Genomic DNA, 22,143 nt, shown 5'->3' with positions numbered 1-22,143 from the left:
GCTTACAATATTCAAATCTACCAACATATCAGCAGCCCCCTAGGTGCACATTACCACATGGTTTAAGAATCTGGAGGAGCTGATGACATGGAAGAACCCCCCTAAACATGAAGCGTTCTGAAACGCATCTTATTGTTGGGCCCAAACCAAATTCTATCATCATTTGTCAAAATGGGATCTCATCCTAATACATTTGCTATTCTTACTACATGCGCCAAAATAGAGTCAGTACTTGGGATCAATTTGAAATGATGGAGTAAGTTGGGATGTCTATATTTGGTGAGTGGTTGAGTCCAGGTTCTTTCATCAATATCTCCTAAAAACGGGAGTACTCACAGGATGACATCATTTTGTGTTGAGAACTTTGCAAAATATGTATTTGGAGGCTGTCAGAGCATCAGTGAATAGGCATGTGCAACACTCTACAACTCTCATCTCTGAGGGTGCAACATGATAATGTCTCCTACTTGCACTAGTATCCTGTGATGAAGACAAGTATCTCCAACACGTTAGTTTGACATTTAACTGTCTGCATGGATGATCACCAATAAACTACAGGTTAGCATCCCAGTTTGGGCTACCTGAGCTCCAGTACTCGCTTCTTCAGTTCTTGAAGTTCAAAAAGAGCAGAGGAGCTGTGAAATATGCAGCTTTTTAGCTTAAAGATTATGAAACATTCTTTCTCATGAAAGCAGATGGATCCCTGCTCTTTTATCCTTTCATTGAGGAGTTAAGACTCTTAGTTCTCAGGAATAGTCAACTTCTCCTCTAACTGGACTCATTCCACCAGCTCTGTCTCTTCCTTCTTCTCATACCGAGAGAGAATGTAATTGACAGTAATGTCTTATAAATACAAATAGAGGGATATATTGTGATGTGATATTGAATGGTGAAGTGTGTTGTCTGATCTAGCATGTGTTTGGATGATGTGTTGGTGCACTGTATGCAAGAAAGCGGCGTGGCACAATGTGATGCTCAGGCAATGTGTTGTGGCCTTGTTGCGGAGATGGTTCCAGTCTAGCAACTAAAAATCTGTGGGGGTTCAACGTTGGCAGCACATCTAGTTTAGGAGTTCTGTCGTTTTTAGTACTTGCTCCAAGTGCTCAGGGCTGTTTAATTTTATTTTTAATCCAACAACGACGAGCAGTTTATGTTGATTGTGTATTTACTTACTTATATACTATTGCGTGACCTCCTGTGACCTGTCTGTAAACGTACCTTTTGTGTCTGGAATTTTTGTCCTGAATTTTGACTTCCTGTCCTGAATTTTGTCCTGAATTTTGACCCTTTGTCCTGAATTTTTACACTCACCGTCCTGAATTTACACCCATGCCAGTTGGTCACCCTAGGTCAAGGAGGACCCCGAGCTGAGAAAGAGTGTTAAGAAAGAGCTACGCATCTGGCTCGAGCTACCGTTGAGTGGCTCGCGCACCTCTATGTGTCCCGTTAGACAGGACTGCCCCCTGCACCTACGCACGTTTCTTGTTTGCTCTATGCTACTGAGTGAGCTTTCTGCAAGCACACATACACTGCCAGTGCACTCACACTACTAGGAAGCCTGTACACTACCTCAGAGGGCCCACACGCTCCCTCAGACCTCTTCTACAATAACGGACCTGCTTTCCATTTCTCCTCCTATTCATTTCCCCTCGCTGCCCCGCCCCTCGGCAAGGGGCGGGACAAACTTGAGCTCTCCGAGTGGCCAGCTGCCTTGCCCGTCACCCTGAGGCTGCAGCTGCTTCCTCTTTGAAGGGTTGCAAGTTGTGGGTGGAGGATACTAAGAGCACCACATCCCTCTGGGGGACCAGGGAGCCTTCGTTCTGCGACAACAATTTTGCCATCAAACACTCGCCTTCCAGCGGTCTACACAGGGATGAATTACAATTGAATCCCCGGTCCTGACGCTTTCAAGGGCTTTGAATTAAAGCGAGAGGGAGACGCGTTAGCACCTGCGCACACAGAGAGCGGTTTGGATTGTGTGTTCGCGATGGGAAGCCCTAAAACTTTGTTTATTCCTATTTGTTTGGATTCCACGTGGCTCGGGACCTCGTGATTTGTATGTTTCCGGTACCAGGAGGTGTCCCGATGTCAGATCTGGTGCAGACCGGCGACTGCCCCACGGGTGTCTGGTCCATCCGGACTCGTAGAGTGCAGCGTTGTGAAAACGTGCCCACTTCCACGGAAAAAGTGATGCGCTTTACGTTGAAGGCCACGCGCCTCCTGCAGGAATAATGACCTGGGAGTCTTTGATCGCATCCATCCAGTTCAAGGGCTCGAGGAGCATCCCTCAGGTGCAGTGGAAGGGGCTCTGAAGGGCCGGCCTGCCCAGGAAAGGCTCCCAGCACGTGCAGTGACGTACACACGGGATGACAAAGCTGTACTGCTCAGGGTGCGGACATACATAGACATCCAGGGTTGATACTCGTATGGGGCGCAAACCGCTTTGACGTAACAGCGTGACGCTGTGAAGTCACAATAACGTCATAATCCTTGAGGCTGAGAAGGGCTACATCGGCAAGCGCATGGCTCGTGAGACTGTTAGTCGGACAATGTCAAGATGATAACGGGAGTCCGAGGGCCCGGCCCTCGCTGACGAGGAACCAAGCTCTCCGGCCATGGGACTCGGGGCCTGTGGATGTCGCAGGCAGAAGGGGATTCTGCAGGCAGGCTTCTGCCTGCTGGCCTTGATGTGCCTGGGGTCCGTGCTCTACCTGTACAAGCACTTACAGGAGAAAGTGCAGAGCTCCGAGAACCTGTCCCTCAAGTTCAAGCAGCAGCAGGAGACGCTCTCTGCCCAGCTGCAAGGTGAGGGGCAGCTGTCAAGTGAATGGAGTTTTACCCTGGTGTCCTCACTTACAGTAGTTGTTTATTTCACACACGGGGGTACCTTATTTTGTATGTAGTCACTCATTCTACAGTATGTCGCCTCTAAGCGCTCTAATTGACAAATGTTGCGGTTACACAATTTAATGGTACTCAGACTAGACTCGTCTTAGCATGTTAAATACAGGGAGTGGAAGTTAGGGCTTAGGAGACCAGGTGGGTTTTTAGTAATTTTAAGATTATATGTTAAGAGTAGGGTTTTCGTTTTGTCTGAAATGTGGAATGAATATAAAATAGTAGTTTCTTTCCTGCTAAACACAGCTCTTAATTAAAACGACTTTCGCACATTATGTACCGTTGAATTTGAAAGCAAAATGCACATTGGTACCACATGCTTTCATGTGTCACAGTGGTTTTTCCAGAAAGATTTAGGGAACTCCAGTCTTTATTAATAATTCCATGACAACCATTTAGAAAAGCCCGAACACGGGTGGCAATTGTGATTGGTTAAATGGCAGCCAGTTACATTACCTAGTTGCTTCTGTCATTCTGATTTGCTGCCTTGCGCTTGGGATAGCCTGCTTTGGTGTGTTGCAAGACTCTGTCTGCTACTTGCCAACCATTCCCCTGCTCAAATCATCAGGAAATGTATAATTTATCTTTCTAGCTGTCTGCAAACAAGAAAATCGGACTATTAGCCCACGTCTATTTATAAGTTTTCCCATGTCAGATATGAGTAGTTCATCAAGTAGGCATTTTCCTTGCCATTCTGGTACTTGTAGTTTTGTGTTATCTGCAATAAAAGCAGAACTACAAAAGCAGAACTACAATTGTAAGAAAACAGTACAAAAATAGCCTAACTTGCTATATTGTGAGTTCTGTGTATCTTCCAGAAGGTCAGTGTTGGAATGTAGGCTTTAAGTTCCAGATATACTGGAGTGATTATGTATGCCAGCCCCCACTAAAGGAGAGCTGGTGTTTAGGCATAGTTGTGAGGCTGGATTCATTGGGTAGGGCAGGTTCCACATTAAGGCATCCAACTAAGCTACCCCTTTAAGAGGCAGAGCTCTCAAGTTTTCTACGTTCTTGCACGACTAGCTCAGCCAGTCTAGGTTTTCTCATTGTATTCTGAAACTTGGTGAATTTATAATGGGATACATGGACTACAAGTCCCAGAATGCAAAGAACAAAACCCAGACTGGCTGAGCTGCTCAAGAATTTACTTGGGAAGCTTGAGAGCTCTGTAAGCGGTCACCTTGACATCTTTCACTGGTCCTTGTACTTGTTTTTTTAATGGCTGCTGGTTTGTTGGTTATACAGGGCGCCAGTGTAGTTGACATCTGGGAGGGAGATATGGTCTTAATCGTCTTTGTCCTGTGACTAGTCTGCAGTCTTATTTTAGGTTGGTTGAAGGGTGTGGCTCTCAGTCTTTGAGGCACTGGGAGAAGAAGTTGCCAAAAGTGCAGTGTGTGTGACGTAATTGGTGGTTATGAATGGAGTAAGTAGTGTTTTAGCTTAGTGGAGGGCTTCACAATTCCTTAGCAATGGGTGTTAATCTATTTATGTCTATGCAATGAAAGGGTTTTGGAAATTTGCTTGACAACTTATTTTTGGCATCTTTTATTTTGGGTGTTTTTTATTTAGGCTTCTTTCGCCTAGATTATGAGTGCATCGCTATTTGTGATCCCTGTGTAAGTCGGAATTACAAGATGTCGAGTTTACTACAGCTAGCAATTACCAGGAGGGATAAAGACCACATCCCTAGAGTTTTCCTGATGTAGATTTTGGCCTTTTATGTTATGCGTATTTCTACTGAGCTCTATCACCTGCGAGGTTATCCTGCTGCTGAGCAAGCATGTGTGCCTAGCCCTGCCTATACTAGGTTAGTTCTTTGAAAGCAAGGTCTTCAGCTTCAAGTGGAATTCAAGAAGCGAGGACAGGGCTCGAAAAATCATAAAAATGTTACTAGACCTGCAGGTCTAGTAACTTTAATAATCTACTCGACCTAACTAATGTACTTGACCAGTGAACTGGTCTCAAATTGCGCGATCCTGGGCAAATATTTTGTCTTGTGGAGCTGCCTTTTTCTTTATTATCAAATAGGAGAGCACCTTCAAATATGCAAGTTAAGTTCACTATTTCTGCTGTACAAAAAACCTCTTATTTATTAGACTAAATGTTTGCTCCATGTATTACAAGAATCAAGCCCATATATAGGGTACACATGATTCCTGGCTTGCTTCTTAGTTCAATATTAGCATTGTCATCTGGGCAGGAGCAGCAAAATTCCTAGTTCATGTTTAAAAACTAATTTTTCATAAATATATTACCAAAGCATGATGTGATAGCATATTTTCCATTGAAATGGCCACAAAACCTTCCCACTAACATGTAGTTTTACTGATAATAGTGCATAAACAATTTTTGGAATTTGGGTTTCTGCAAAAATAATTAAAATTTGCACATTACCAAGTAAAGTGTTCTAATTTGTTTTGATCCTGTACAAATATTTTTGTCACCCTAGAATTACAAAAAGGGGTCCTCATAACTAGTGAAATATAATGTTTGAATAGTTTGCTTAGCTATTTCAGTGTTGTGTTAGAAACAAGCCTGGCATCTTGCAGCCTTTTATTTAACATGCTTTGCACAGTTCAATTGCCACACAGTTCATTTTACAAAATCCTCTAACCTATTTCACAGAAAGAAAAATAAATGTTATAAGATAACCTGACTTTTGACCTCTGTCTCTGAAAGCCAGCAAATGTGACAAGATAACATGCTTTAATGGCATATTTATTGCTCTTTCACTTTGTGAGTAATAAAGATGCCTTTATATCTTATCTTGTCACATTTGCTCTGCTTTCAGAGACAAAGGTCAAAAGTCAGTTTGTCTTCCCTGAAGTGAGAGGATTTTCAACTGCCAGAAAGGGCAAGTAGTCCCTATAAATAGTTTGGTCTTAATAAATCTTGCTCGACAATTCCAGTGGTCGAGTTGATTTTTGGAGCCCTGGAGGTGGAGCCTCCAATGTGGAGAGAGAGGCTGTTGGGACCGAAACGTCCTCAGCATGGTAGGGACATAGACACTCACATACTGATACTCAAAAAACTAACTAATAACCCATATAGACACTCATGTAGCTACTCACCAACCCATGCAGCCACTTATACACAAAGTGAGAGACTGGTACAGATATTTACATATTTAAACATTACTCACTAACCCATGTATTCAGTAAGATACACTTAATCAGTCAGTTATACAATCAATTTTACAAAAAAAATCATCCATTTAGACACTTATTTACCAATTTATTCTTCCTTCGACCTTGAGATATATATATATATATATATATATATATATATATATATATATATATATATATATATAAACATATTTAATTTTCAGATAAACACACATTCTCTGGATGATGTCATCAGTGATGTCAATGACCATGTCATGAGTGATGTAATATGTGACGTCATCAGCAGTGCATTGTGGGCGCGCGAGTTATAGTTAGCTGAACTAACGGGGAATTTCGATGTATTTTTACGAGTGAAATGTCCAACTAACTATAACCCCACTGAAACCTATGGTTTTTTCAGTGAATTTCTAAGGTTTTTTAAATGCTAATTTCTAACTATAACATGCCTGAAACACAGGTTTTTTTCAGTGAATAAATATATATAACATGCCTGAAACACAGGTTTTTTTCAGTGAATATATATATATATATATATATATATATATATATCTCTCAAACACAAAAGTTAGCCCCAAAGGAAGAGCCCACGAGTAGTTGCAAGTGTTCGGTATTTTTAATGGATGACAGCTACAGCAAGTGAACCGGGCAGAATGCATCCAATGTTCCTGGCCAGACGCGTTTCGGGTGGTGTTCCCTTCCTCAATGGCCAAATGCTGCAAACACCATGACCCGCTGTACGTTCTCTTTTCAAGTGCACGGACCTGCCCCAATGGGCGGGGCCTATCGCTAAGCCCTCTGGTCCTTGTAGTGCACATATAAATTCTCAAGTGAGTCCGTCATGGTGCACTGCAAAATGTCACTTATAATCTGCCCCAGTGGGTTGATGCAAATCGTTCTGCTTTAGATGCCGTGTAACTTGTGCTGACACCTCCGACAAACTGCTCCCGCTGAAACGATGAAACCATGTGGCATCATCTACGGCTCACGACAGTGAGGGGGCTCTCCCGCGGCTGGGCTCAGCCGCATACATCAAACACGAAAGTTAGCCCCAAAGGAAGAGCCCACGAGTAGTTGCAAGTGTTCGGTATTTTTAATGGATGACAGCTACAGCAAGTGAACCGGGCAGAATGCATCCAATGTTCCTGGCGAGACGCGTTTCGGGTGGTGTTCCCTTCCTCAATGGCCAAATGCTGCAAACACCATGACCTGCTGTACGTTCTCTTTTCAATTGCACGGACCTGCATGATTTTAATAAAGTGGTATGTTACCAGCCTGTTTCATGGAGTGCGGCCTCGTATCTGAGCACCCTTTGCATGAACTGTAATCACGGCGGCTCCGGCCGTGGGGGCAACGCACCGCCGAGAAATCATTTGAAGGTCCGGAACAGTGACAACATTCATTCTTTATCGGCGCTGCAGGCGATAAATCAATCATGCAGAGTCTCATCTGGGGCCCACTGGAGGGCTGAAAAATGGTCCCATATTAAAACCGTCAGGAATCAAACCCACTGGAGGGTGAAAATGTGCCATAAAGAACTACGTGCCCCAGCATGCAACGTGAGAACTAATTAATTGTGAAAGCACACCGGAGGCTAATGGGAGCAATTAAAGAGCATGCCAGAGGGGTTGCGTGAACGGCAAGTAACTGTGAATCCTGGCGGGGGCCTCTGAAGAGAAGCACAAAGGCTTCGAAACGCATCAGGCCGAGGGACAGAGTAACGAGAAGGGAAGCTGCATGATTTTAATAAAGTGGTATGTTACCAGCCTGTTTCATGGAGTGCGGCCTCGTATCTGAGCACCCTTTGCATGATATATATATTTTTTATTATACTATGTATACGTGTGAAAATGTCTCGATTTGCCTCGGTGGCACGGAAAAAATGGGTAGAACTGACGTCGGCACGCCGACGAGGTCCTCTTATGGCTCCGATGATGTCATTCGGTGTCTCGAGCGGAGCCGTGCTATCATGACTTCCTCGTCGACGTGGGAGAGCTAGGAAATAATTTCCGTGGAATGCTGGTGCAGGGGATATTCACCTAAGTATTCAGGCTAGTCGTTTGGGAGCAACTGTTTGTTGCCACTCCAGCACCCACACAACCAGTGATCCGAGGGCATAGGCCTTGCAGATGGCACACAAGGTGGGGTGCCAGTCGTGTGCACCGGCGGGGCAGCGAAGTGACAAGCACCACAACCCACAAAAAAGGTAACGAGGGCACTGAATAACACAGGATCTTCTCTTTGTATCTGGCAGGAACAACAAAGTTAAAATGCCCTAGTACCAAAATGTAGAATTAGTGCTACAACGGTCTTCAAGAGGACCTGCTATGCTGCTTTTGCCTCCTGTACCCTGGAGGCGGCACATTGGTCACGCGTTACGGTCATACTGCGGTGGGATGCACACTCGTTGACCTCTCATGGCACTGCTCCACACTTCAGGGAGGACGCTTTCCATAAGCTATGTTTTCGGATGACATGTCGCGCCGCCCCTGTCCAACAACAGAACTCCTTTAGATCTAAACGGACTCTTCCACTCTCTCACTGGAAGTGAAACCAGGCCACGCGGACACTTTCACAATACAACAGCCGGGAATGCACTTTTCAGTTAAAAACAACACATTCCTTCCTCCTAATTAACCCCTTGGGCGCGACTGCGATTCTGCGCCTGTACGGCCGTTTTGAAGAGTGGGTGGGTTCATGACGGCCCCCAGCCGTCATCAGCACACGCCCACCGTGATGCATGACGGCCGGGGGCATGGAAGGGGTTAATCAAATAAACGTCTCACTGAAGAACAGGGGTCAGCTTCGATTGGTAAACAGCCGTTACGATGACTTTTTTACTTTGCGATACCATTACAAAGCATGCATTACCACGTGAGTGGGTGCCAGAGAGCAGAGTACTCAAATATGTGGAAACCAACCTGCAGAAGGAACATCAGAGGGCTAATCGGGAGCAGTATGCAGAGGGGAAAATGAGAGGTGCAGCACCAAAGAAGGCCGGGGGTCTGCAGCAGAAACATGTGGAAGTTGGAATATAGAAAATGTGGCATCTAAGGGAACGCATTGTGTGGACTAAAAAGGACGAAGGAGGAAATGACTTCCAGTTCGACAATTGCCCAATACTCACTACTGCTTTGGGAAATGGGGTAGATCTGCAGACTTCGGAGCTGTTTCTTCCACCTCTCCTCTCATGAGGCGAGCTGGAGGATGAGGCGGATGACGTTTCCCAGTAACACCAGGACCATTGCCTTCTTTGGAACTATGACGATGCCCCATGGGCAGAAACCAAAACTGTTTGTACTTACCATGGAGCCCAAGTACCCGTGGCTGCTGCCCACTGGAGCTGTTCTATGCAGCTATAGAGGAGTCTGGCTCTGGTTCACCCCGTGGCTGTCACCTATCCAGCCGGACATCGGACATTGTTTCTCACTGTTCTTCACAATTTTATCTGTCTTTCTCTTCGACTGCTTTGTTCCCCCCCCCCCTAAATTACTTTCATCCTTCTGGTCTACCTGACTCTGTCTGCATTCCTCTCCCATGTTTACCTCCACCCGACCTTCCTTTCCCCATAAGACGCGTGTCTTGGCTATGCTACGCATTAATAACTTATATTATTGTGTAATCTCATGTTTTTCTCCTAATACTACACTTGTAACTGTAACGGTAACCAATGTAATTTTCGTAACCTGTAATCTTCTGATCCTCATGTAAAGCGCTCTGATACCTCCGGGTCTAGCCAGCGCTATATAAAACTCTGAAAATAAAATAAATTAATAATTCGCAAAGTCATTACTACGCATGTTTTTTTTAGAACGCATGGTCATTTACCACGCATTCCTTGACAACACATTTTGTTGTAAAGGTATGTATGGTAAATGACCATATGTTCTAAAAACATGTAGACGATCCACGTCGTTGTAAGCAAACAGAGACTGTTACGTTTCCTCACAACGACGTGCACCGCCCCTCAGACGACGTGAAGCAGGAACCACTAGGAGAGATAAAGCACAAGGAGTGAGAGGTAAGAGGGATTGGGCATGGGGTGGGGGTTTCTTTTCTAGGGTTTAGTGTAGTGCAGGGGTGTTTGGGTAGTGTAGGAGGTCGTGCTGGGGTAGTGTTTTAGGGTTTAGGGGAGTGCAGTGGTGTTTGGGTAGTGTAGGGGGTCGTGCTGGGGTAGTGTTTTAGGGTTTAGGGTAGTGCAGTGGGGCTGGGGGTAGTGTTTTAGGGTTTAGGGTAGTGCAGGGGTGTATGGGTAGTGTAGGTGGTCGTGCTGGAGTAGTGTTTTATGGTTTAGGGTAGTGCAGTTGTGTTTGTGTAGTGTAGGGGGTTGTGCTGGAGGTAGTGTTTAGGGTTTATGGTAGTGCAGTGGTGTTTGGGTAGTGTAGGGAGTAGTGCTGGGGTAGTGTTTTAGGGTAGTGCAGTGGTGTTTGTGTAGGGGTAGTGCGGGGGGTAGAGTTTTAGGTAAGTGCAGTGGTGTTTGGAGAGTGTAGGGGTTCATGCTCAGGGTAATGGTTTTAGGGTTTAGAGTATGACAGTGGTGTTTGGGGAGTGTAGGGGATGTGCTGGGGGTAGATTTAGGGTTTAGTGTAGTGGTGTTTGTATAGTGCAGGGGGGTCTAGGGTAGTGCAGTGGTGTTTGTGTAGTGTAGGGGATCATGCTGGGGATAGTGTTTTAGGGTAGTACAGTGGTGTTTATATAGTGTAAGGGGTTGTGCTTTAGGGTTTAGGGTAGTGCAGTGGTGTTTGTGTAGGGTAGGGGCTCGTGATTTAGGGTATAGGGTAGTGCAGTGGTGTTTGGGTAGTGTCGGGGTCATGCTGGGGGTAGATTTAGGGTTTAGTGTAGTGCAGTGGTGTTTGGGTAGTGTAGGGGGTCGTGCTGGGGTAGTGTTTTAGGGTTTGGGATAGTCCAGTGGTGTTTGTGTAGTGTAGGGAGTCATGCTGGGGGTAGTGGTTTAGGGTAGTGCAATGGTGTTTGTGTAGTGTAGGGGGTCCTGCTGTGGGTAGATTTAGGGTTTAGGGTAGTGTAGTAGTGTTTGTGTAGTGTAGGGGGTCGTACTGGGGGTAGTGTTTTAGCGTTTGAGGCAGTGCAGTGGTGTTTGTGTAGTGAAGGGGGTCTTGCTGGGGGTAGTGTTTTAGGGTTTAGGGTAGTGCAGTGGTGTTTGTATAGTGTAGGGGGTTGTGCTGGGGATAGATTTAGGGTAGTGCAGTGGTGTTTGGATAGTGTAGGGAGTTGGACTGGTGGTAGTGTTTTTAGGGTTTAGGGTAGTGCAGTTATGTTTGGGTAGTGTAGGGTGTTGTGCTGGGGGTAGTGTTTTAGGATTTAGGGTAGTGCAGTGGTGTTTGGTTAGTGGAGGGGGAAGTGTTTTAGGGTTTAGGGTAGTGCGCCCAACCAGCCACAATATCCGTGGACAAAGGGGATCCTGACTCTTTTGAACGCTCCGCCAATTGAATAATTTTGATCAAGGGCCCTACCACGTCCAAGACCTATCAATTCCTTTTGTTAGGATCCCTCATATACTTGGAGAAAAAGGTACATCGTTTCTCATCAATTTCAGGCTTGTGTGCCACCTTCCCCTTCAGTGAGGGCCTGGGGCATTCTCCCCTCATCCTATTCCTGACCTCCCTTTCAAGGGGTTGATGGATTTTCCTCACCACATACTCTGCCACTTTGGCGTCAGGGGTCTACTCCGCCGACCTAGGATGGTAAATTTGGGTAGGCTCGAACATGTCAGAGTGGACCCCGTCCCCAACCGGGGACTGAGAGGAGTGGGACTCTGGACGCCAGGGACACCCCGAGTCCTTATCCTCACCTCCGATACACCCTCTTCCTCCAAGGGAAACCCTCTGTTGGGGTCTACAATAGTGGTGACAGCATCACCGTTTTCTCCGGTTCCTCCTCCTCGCGGTATGGTGCATCTTTTAGCGTTCGCTAAAAGATGAGGAAGGTCTCCGTAAATTTATCAAATCCTTCCAAGTGCCCCACGTTATGCTTAACGGGCCTTTTATTCCCCATCTGGGAGCTACTGGGACCCGCACCACCAGATCTGGGTCACTGCACACCACAGGGATGCTTTTCGCCAGCTTATCAACCTGATCCCTATGAGGAGCCAATCGCCCTAGAAATAGCCAGAGAGAGGGCTTGGTCCACTTCTGGATTGCCCCTGCCCGCCCACCTATCGGGAGCCGAGGCCCCGCAGCTCCAGAAATGATTGTCCTCCAACAGCAGCGGTGAGGAGTGGCTATCGGGAGCAGGTGAGAGGGAGGCCCCGCGGGGGCCCGTGCAGGGAGCGGACTCCCATAGACGCAGACACCACCCCCCCCCCCCCCCCCCTCCGCGCGCGTGTGTGTGCCTGCGCGTGTGTGTGTGTGTGCCTGCCTGCGCGTGTGTGTGTGTGTGCCTGCGCGTGTGTGTGTGTGTGTGTGTGTGTGTGTGTGTGTGTGTGTGTGTGCATGCGTGAGTGTGGCAGTGTGTGTGTATGTGTTATTCACTTGCTGGGAATGTGGGATAGGAGAGGTGCACGGCGCAGGGCTGTATGTGCGCGCACACGCGATGAAATCGCCGACGGCCCTGCGCGTGCCCACACTCTGTCTCACATTCCCGGCAAGTCGGCAACAATAGATGCTTCGCTGATGCAGTGCTTCGCACTGCTAACACAGCTCGACCTAAAAACGGGTATTTCAAAGCCCGATTCAGAGCAACTTCAGGTTAACAGAATCGTAAAGTTCAATGTTTCGCAAGATCAATCTCATGTACTTCGTGCAAAATACGCAATAAGGGGTCCAAGTAAGATGTAACGCTCCAAAACCTGACCAGTCTGCACCATATAAAACTGCAGAAAAACAAAAAGAGAGGTTTTTTTCTCACTTCTGTCATTGGGCTATATGTGGGCTACATCTGGGTGTTATTTGTTCTACATTTGGGCTCTTTTTTTCTCTGGTGGCCATCTTGGGAGACTTATTTGTTAAGAAGTTTCCTAATTTCCTCATTTACTGCAGTCTCCTCAGTAGGAAATGCTTTCAGTTATTCACTTTGATGCCATCAAGAAGGCATTCAGATGTGTCACACATTTGCCATAAATTCAGAATGTTAGCACTAGAGTTGGTCATTAGATCACTGTAGTAAAGCTACTGCTCACCAGGGAGTTAACTGGAAGTCTACTGCGGGTATTGAAAGTGATTGTTTCAGTCTGCATGTCAGAATTTTCTAATGAAATGGAAGAGGATTTGAGATCTCATTTAAAACATGCCCTACATTTTCTTTCTGCAACACTAACCATAATTTATATGGTAAAATGAACCCCCTCATTTTGTTCTTTTTTAAATTAAATGTTTTAAGTGTTACCAGTTTATTCCAATCAAGATGGCTTCAGATGTGCCGTCATTTTGTCATAAGTAAGACTATTAGCTCTCAAGTTGTTCTTTAGAACACTGGGAAGCTGCAGTAGAACACAAATGCATCAACTGACATGCTGCTCCTGTTGAAACATAACAGGAAGATATTTGAGATCGCACTTAAAACATGTCCTAATTTTTCTTTCGACAGCACTAACCATAATTTCTATGACAAAATGAACCCCCTCATGTTGTTCCTTTTTAAATTAAATGTTTTAAGTGTTACCAGTTTATTCCAATCAAGATGGCTTCAGGTGTGCCATCATTTTGTCATAAGTAAGACTGTTGGCGCTCTAGTTGTTTTTTAGAACACTGGGAAGCTGCAGTAGAACACAAAGGAATCAACTGACAGTCTCTGCTCTTGTTGGATGTACATGTTTTACTGAGAATGTCAGACTTCACTCTCACATGACTGAGAAAGATAATGTGAATTTACAGAAATTATGCTCTCATTTCAGCCTCTGGAGCTCCTTCCAAAACTCTATGGGACAAGCATGTGAAAATAGTTTTCTCTCAAACATGATTCATGATATCCCCGCAGAAGGTTTTTCACAGGATAAAATCACCTTCGAACACACCACAATTCCTGAAATGAGTATGGTACCACCACCAAATGAATTCTATTGTAACTAAAGTCTGTTATCACCCTTTATAGTTCTCCTTTTGGTAACCCTCAAAATCTTCGATTCACTACAATGCGTTTCAATGGGGTACTATCATGTGTATATTCATTGCCAGTCCCCCTGGAGGAAAGGTTTAATACCGGCCTGCGGGGGAGTGCGTCCCAAGCACAGGGCAACTTTGAATTGCATATTTCAACACGGCAGCCTGGCCGTGGGGACCGCACCACCCTTCAATGAAAAAGGAGCGCAAGGGAAAGGCTTTCTTTCACCAAGTGGTGACGTTGCAGTGCAATAAATTAGACTGTGCAGGTTAGTTTCTGAGACCCACTGGAGGGTTGTTTTAAATAATGGAAGTTTACAGCGAAACAATACCTATTGCAGGATTAAAATTAACTCGCATGCACTACGGATACGAGAATCCCCGGGAACTAATCACCTGTGTTCACTAGAGAAAATAAATGTTGTTTAAAAGTGAAGTGCATTTGGGTTCTATTGCGGAAGCTGTTACAACTGCCTTTGACAAAGAAGCTAGGGGGCTTCGAAACGCTTAAGGCGCATTAAATCAGCTACCAACCTGCCAGTCCCCCTGGAGGAAAGGTTTAATACCCGCCTGCGGCGGAGTGCGTCCCAAGCACAGGGCAACTTTGAATTGTGTGTGTGTGTATATATAATATATATATATATGTTTATATTTGATATTGTTTTTTAAAATATTGATCTTATTTAATGTATTTAACATTTGTTCCTGTGAGAGGTTATTTTAATTCACTGCCGCCAACGTTTTCTATAGGAAGGTGTTGTTGCACCTTGTGAGATGCTTGATTTTAAGGGCTGGAGAACACCTGAGCCTGGTTTAGGGCTTAAGTTACATTAGAAGTCTTGTTGTTAATTGTAATAGCCATATTCATTTGTGGGTATGTGTTTTGTATTAGCATGTCCCTCCTAAAACTCCCATTTAGTAGTAATCATTCTCTATTTACCCACAACACCCTCTGATCCTCCTACATTTCCTACACAATTGTATACACTGGGTGTGGAATTTAATAAAATATCTACTTGTCCATAGGGCAGGTTGCTTCATAAATCTACTTGTCCTGTAACAAAATCCACTTGCCCCTTTGGTGCCATGTAGTGCAGCGACAAAATATGGCAGCAATCTCATTATACAAGAGCTCTGATACAGCCTCTCAGATTATGCCAGGGATCATACCATAGTAGTGTTTGAATACAATCCTCTTATGTTGCCACGTTTCCACATATCTACATACTGGGGCTGAAGGTAGTGGTAAGCAATAGTTCCAGGGTTAGAATGCCCTTTAGAGTCTGTGCAAACCTACTAATTTGCATGTTTTAAGGGTTTTCAACAACTCTTCTCTAATCTTTTCCCATACTGAGTAATGTTGGAAATTTACTCCTGACAATGGCAGACGTAAACCTTCTTCCAGAGTTTAGAAAAAAAGTGCTGGGAGAGAAAGTGAACTTGCAAACAACTTGCATGAGCAAATCTACACATGCACATTTGCTCATGCTAAAATGCAGTTTACAAATACTTTCTAGGAGTACTATTTCTTGTCCTACTTCTGTAATTCTTGGGAATTCACAAAGCCGTATAGCTGCACTTAATTCAAGTACATATACCATGGGTGCACTTTTGAGGCTTTCTTTAATAATTGGGCCCCTAATTTGGTCTGGCGTTGACCGTGACCTTTTGTGTTTATTAAATTCTTTCTCTCTCTCTCTCTCTCTCTCTCTCTCTGTTTTCTGCTCTTTCACAAGGAGGGTATCTACACACAGAGTAGTTTTGTTCAGTGCAAGTAACTAATGTGGCAGTGTGGGCTCTATGAGACCAAAAAACAATTTATGCTTTTGCCAATGTTTGTTATAATGGTGAGGGCCCGGCAGCTCACACAACAATAAGGTTTTACAAAAACCATGCCAAAACAAGTCACACATTTGACAAAACTAAAAAGCTGACCACCAATTTAAAACCTACTGGCTTTGCCAATGCTTGTTTATATTGGTATCCCATAATCTTATTGAAACTGGTTTTGTATTATGAATATTTTGGGGAAATACTAGCAAGCATGAACATATGTTACTAAATGACGCGGCAAAGAAATGGTACCTGAAATTTTACAGTAGTTTAGCTAAATATTTTTTTCCTGCTTTCATTTTTTAATGAACATTTTATTTTCAAAGCAGAGAATCATCCATCTTGCGTTCAAGCTTCTAAGAATATTTGCATCAAATCAGAGAGCATTCTGGAAGCATTATACATAGCCTCATATTGGTAAACTTTGAAAACGTGTGTACACATTTTGATACTTGAACCAGCCAGTAGTTCAGTCGAAGATTACAACATTTACTTAGAGTGCTCACCTTAATAATAAAGGCTTTTAATTAATGAACCATAAATACAAGTTTGAACTGCATTAACATGTGGGCAAAGATATTACCTAAACTGCAGACAGTGCCCTTCCCCCATCCATAATGTGGTACTGCAAACTGGCAGCCAAAGGGTGTGTGCTGCAGGGGGTTGGTCCTACTTGTCCAAAGGACAAAATACACATAAAAACTTGTTGCCCTTGACTCCAAACGATATGTCCTGGGCGTCGGGCTATATGAATTCCACATCCCTGATACATTTGTGTGCGTAGAACTCTGCCACTAGAGTGAAGGTATTCCACAGAAAAGATAGGCATGGCGGAGGTCTCTGGCAATAGGTTTGTGATTGGATTTCATAGTAGGTAAGTGGTATTAGTGTATTACTTTATCTACTATATTTGCATACTACAGAATGCAGTTTGTGAGCTCCTTGATTCATGATCTTTACTTTTTTAGATGTTTCCGTCGGCGGCAACTTTTATATTTTCACATGCATTTATACTTCTATTTGGATACCAGATGGGATTAGTGCTATGAGAAGCCATATGTATGTGTTGTAAATGCAATACCCTCCTATTTAAGCATTTTCATTGCCACACTAACGCCTGCATGTATTCAAACTGTGTAACGAGTTATTTGGAAACCTGCTCTTTAGTTATGGCTTGACAGCAGAGTTCTCTATTCAATCAACCAAAAAAAAATCAATGCAGATTTATTAAGTGGGCTACACACCCGCAAGAGTATCCAGGCGCTATGTTCTTGCGGGGAACAGTCGAGGAGCTAGGTCTTGAGTACCTTTTGAATTCCGGGAGAGAGGATGATGTTCGTAGTGGAAGGTCGTTTCAGGACTTGGCGTCGAGGTAGGAGAAGGAGCGCCCTCACTATAGCTGTGGTGACTGCAGGGAGTGTGTGTGAGTGCAAAGGAGGCAGAGCACAGGTGTCTGGAGGGTTGGCTTTGGTTGATGTAAGCAGGTCCTTGGCCATGTAAGTCCTTGTAGGCTTCTATCAGTAGCTTAAATCTGCATCTTTTTTGGATGGTGAGCCAGTGGAGGTTCCTGAGGTGGGGGAGTGTGGATCGATTTGGGGAGGTCGAGGATTTGTCTGGCAGCGGAGTTCTGAATCACATGGAGTCTCTTCAGGAGTGATTCTTGCATAGAGAGCATTGCCATACTCCAGCCAGCTGGTGACTAGGGCTTGCTTGACGTTTTTTTCTGGTGCTGTAGTGAAGCTGTTTGAAGATCCTTGGGATCATGGGGAGGGTGTGGAAGCAGACAGAGCAGACTGTGTTGATCTGGCAATTTATGAGGGGTTTGTTGTCCAGGATGGTGCCATGGTTGGGGACGTGGTCTGTTGGTGTGGGTCCGAGTATTAGAGGGCCACCAGGTGTCACTCCATGGGTCGGGGTACCCCTATTGTTACCAATATTCTAAAATATACGTAGCAAGGGATTTGACTCCACCCAGAGAAGCATTTCTCTCTCACATTATGCTATTTGCTCTCACATTATGCTAATTGCTGTTTTGCATATCATTTTGCCTCCTATGGACTGATTGCATTGCATTGCCAAGCATGAGGGACTATTTTACATCTCAACGACTTTGAATCTACACATGTTAAATTATTGATCTCATAGATGCATTGTATACAGAAAGTGTACAATCACTGCTGCAAGCATGTTATGAAAACAATAAAAAAGACTCAAAATCCAAGCCTGGCCTATTAGATTTGTCAGTGCATGTGTTTGGGAGGGGGGGGCAGGGTATGGGGTAGAAGCTTCCCGCTATTAGCCCGGCAGTCATGATTTCCAGCATTAAAAATCACTCAAAAGAAGACACGTTTCCAATGTTATTTAAAAAATACAGACACAGAAATAAATTGTTTTTATTCGTCAAAAACAGAAAACTAGGAGCCTTAAACTTGGGGCATACACTTTGACATAACCTGTGATGGATTAATTCGAACGCAGGATCCCTGAAAGATCTTCTGCCCAAGCCCCTGAGGAATTTGTTTACTGTATTATTGTTTCCCCAAGTGAATCTGCAAGGCATTTAGTTTGCAAAGGAGCAGCATGGACCATTAAATATGACTGTGACTAGAGCAGTGCTTTTACAGAGAGTGTTTCTCTGGTAAACTGTGCACACATCAGTTTAGTGCAGAGTATCGCTTCTTATGTTTCGACCAAAGACAATTTTGTGTATCAAAGCAATCATCTGGAAAGTTTTTTCTCAGGGCTTGGGGGGGGGGGGGGCGATCAGAGCTTATAACAGCAATATAATGAACTATTTAGGTGCTCATGGATACAGAATTTGCTCAAGCAGAAGCAAAACGTTTTGGTCTGGGTTTTGATGGAGCTGCTATCAAGGAGATCACCAGCTTACATTCGAGATAAAAGGGGCTGTTAGCACACTTCTTTCATCTATTGGCTGTGTTTCACTAGCCTCTTTCAACCATTGACTTGTCATTCTCTTCTGGACTTATCTCTGTGGAATATTCATCTATCGTTTTATTTATTTATTTAAAAAGTTTTATGCTATTTGCTGTTGGATTGAATCCTTCCGCCTCCATGTTAGTGCTACCATTGAACTGCACGGGGATCTACTTTACCACTATATACCTTTCTGTGCTTTTCTGCTGACTTTTTTTTTTTTTTACTTTATTTTTCATTTTGATCACATTGCAAGCATCACAATTCTCACAGTCTGATGAAATATATAAGTTGCTAAGTTACAGTGCCAATATGGTATCTGAGGTTTGCCAGCAATCCGAAACAATATTGTACAACATGTCCAGCCTGTGGCAGATATCCGAGCCCATCGAGTTCAGGTCACACTTTCCATATTAGAAATCCGTTGAGCATGATACCTCATACCTCATTGTGGAGAAGTGTGGCTCACTGGTTAGAGGAGGCAGACCTGGAAGCAGAGGTCAGCCCGGGACCAGGGTTCAATTCCCGGCTCGGCGGGGTCTTGAGTCCTAAAATGTCCATGGACTCGACAATTCTCGCTCCGGTGCCTACTCGATTCACGGGTTCACACTCTGCGACTCTGGGCAATAGCTTGCTTAATCTCCACAACGGCCCCTCGCGGCGGGATGCCTGGCTTTCACCTTGCGGATACCCTGCCGGGGTTATCTCACAGGGGAATACCAGGACGGGTTCCCTAAGCAAGCGCTTGGAAACCGCTCGGTGATTTGCGCTATATAAATTCCTGTACATTTACATTTACATTTACATAACTAGGTCAGGGTTCCGTATAATATACATAAACAATTCAAACAGTTTATCAACCTTGTTTAACAATATAAACAGCAATGGTGAAGTCCTTTGAAGGGAAGGGAGTCATCACCCCACCCCAGCTGGCACTATGCCACTAACCAGTTGCGTGGGCAAGTCATTTTGTTGGGCGGCAAGATATGTTTTCAGTGGGCCCCAAATGTCCCTGGGTCTGGAAGAAGATGGGATAGTCATGGAGTACATGTCGCTGCGCGTGTTGCATGTAACCATGCTTCTTAGCCAACTCTGCGTGGTAGGTACTGTCTTACTGCACCAGTGGAGCGCAATCTCCCTTTTGGCTAATAGGAAGCTACGGTCTGCAAATTTCCGAATTTTTGGGGGGGCAATTAACCATGTAGCCTAAGAGTGCAATTTCAGGGACCGGGTCAAGTGGTATATGGATAATGTTGCCAAGCTCCTTATGAATCGCCTTCCAGAATGTTTGCAAGAGAGGGCAAGTCCATGCCAAATGGGCAAAGTGGGTGTGTGGCGCTCCGCATTTGAGGCAGTTATGGGGTTTAGTCGGATCTAGTTGGTGCACTTTGGCAGGTGTGCTGTAGACCCTGCGTAGAAACTTGAAGTGTAGCAGCTTATGTCTGCTGTTGAGGGAAATGTCTTTAGTGAGGGCGCAGCATGCAGCCCATTGGTCACCCATAATCGTTCCACCATGGTCTCCCTCCCAATCTTTTCGGAGCTTGTCATCGTGTACAGGGACAAGCTGCGCACAGAGCTTATACAGTTTGGAGACGAGATGTGTGCCCTGTTCACACTCAATGACCAGGGATAAGGGAGCAAACAAGTCAGATTCTAAAGGATAACTGGGCAATGTAGCTTTTAGCGTGGACGTAGGAGCCGGAGTATAAACCGGTCCATAAAAGTGGCGGCAGGGAAGTGGACTTAGTCATCTCCGGCATAAACATGGCCATCGGGAAATAGGTCCCCCGCTTTCGTGATCTCGAATTTTGTCTATGTGTGCTGCACTATTATTTTGCCTGTAAGTGGAAGCCGGCGGGCATTAGGAAGTGGGAGTGCAGCTGAGTACAGGACAGTTGTGTGAGTGTAGCGCCGCAGTCTTCTCCAAGCCCAACTGGTTGTGGAGACTATTTGATTGTCTGATGGGTCTCTAGGGAGGCCTCTGGGAAGGATAGTGGACAACCGCTCAGGGAGAACAATGTCTGATTTGGGGCGGAGTTATGGAATCCTAGCGTCGGGATGATACCCTGGATAGGCGTAAAAACATTGGGCTGCTAAATAATATAAATGGAAATCGGGAACTTCGTAGCCACCTCTGTCGTAGAGGAGCACTAGTGCCCGCCAGCATACTCTGACCCGTGTGTTTCCCCACACCAGGCGAATTAAGTGAGAACGTAGTGTCGCAAATAAACTGTTTGGAAGTTGAATGGGTATATTGTTGAAGAGGTATAGGAATTTGGGGAGCACAACCATTTTAATAATAGTGACTCTGCCCGCAATTGATAAGGGTAATTTCTGCCAATGGTCTATTTGTGTCTCTAGTGCGGAAATCGCTTGGCCATAGTTAAGGTATATTATCATTTCCGTGTCTAGGTGTATATATATGCCAAGATATTTAGTAGAGTCAGCACACCACTCAAGTGGGAACTCAAGCTCCCTGTGGGGTCGTTCTATGCGTGAGGGGGAATATGACAGAGTTCTGCCTATTAAGCCCAATCCAGAGTGCTGGCTGAATCGGAGTATCTCGCAAATGAAGGGGCCTAGGTTATTTCTGGTTCTCGGACATATATTATAGTGTCATCTGCGTATAAGGAGACCAGGAGGGGGCCCGTATTAATCTGTAAGCCTCTCTGCAGGTGTTTTTCTTGAAAGTGTCTTATTATGAATGAATGAATGAATGAGGGGCATTTGTAAAGCGCATGGCTACCAAAGGCTTCCCAGCGCTGCAAGAAACACCCAAACTAGAAATAGTGACACCATCAAGAGAACAGAAAGATTTTAAGAAATTTTCGGAAGCGAAGATTTGTGTGCTCGAGACGAATAGAATCAGGTAGTTTTTTCCACGTATGAGCAGAAATGACAGAGAAGAGACAACCCCCACTCTGGGCTCGATTAAATCTCGGAATAATGGCAAGATGCTTCGACTCAGAGCCTGGGGTCCTTCTAGGGACATACAAAGAAACAATAGATTGGAGAATCAGAGGTAGATTAGCGCTAGTGATTTGTGGACAATGCATAGGGCCTTAAATTGGACTCTTTTATCCACTGGCAGCCAGTGCAGTGCCCCGATGTGTGGCTTGGCAGATTCTCTGTTGTGGGCATGCATCAGAAGTCGTGCCGCACAGTTTTGGACCGAATGGAGTTTTTTTATGGTCAGACAGGAGGAGCCAAGATAAAACACATTGGGGTAGTCAAGCCTTGATAAAATCAAGGCTTGAACCAGAAGTTTCCTGGCATTAAAAGGCAGGAGGGGCAAG

At 44.8% G+C, this 22,143-nt stretch overlaps 1 protein-coding gene across 2 annotated transcripts in view; it reads left to right on the top strand.

The window, feature by feature from the left end:
• The first annotated feature begins 1,733 nt into the window (after positions 1-1,733).
• LOC144754517 (uncharacterized) overlaps positions 1,734-22,143 on the top strand; it is a 424,858-nt gene continuing 404,448 nt past the window's right edge. Inside the window, exon 1 of one of the 2 annotated variants that reach the window (XM_078642413.1) lies at positions 1,734-2,805. In XM_078642413.1, coding sequence (XP_078498539.1) covers positions 2,616-2,805 — 190 coding nt within the window. In that variant the 5' untranslated portion in view covers positions 1,734-2,615. The remainder of the gene's footprint in view (positions 2,806-22,143) is intronic. The other variant, XM_078642414.1, reaches the window with a different exon arrangement.

This window comes from Lissotriton helveticus, chromosome 5_1 (genome assembly GCF_964261635.1).
Source record: "Lissotriton helveticus chromosome 5_1, aLisHel1.1, whole genome shotgun sequence".
NCBI lineage: Eukaryota > Metazoa > Chordata > Amphibia > Caudata > Salamandridae > Lissotriton > Lissotriton helveticus.
The sequence above is the reverse complement of the archived record's forward strand: the minus strand, read 5'-3'. Positions and strand labels throughout refer to the sequence as shown.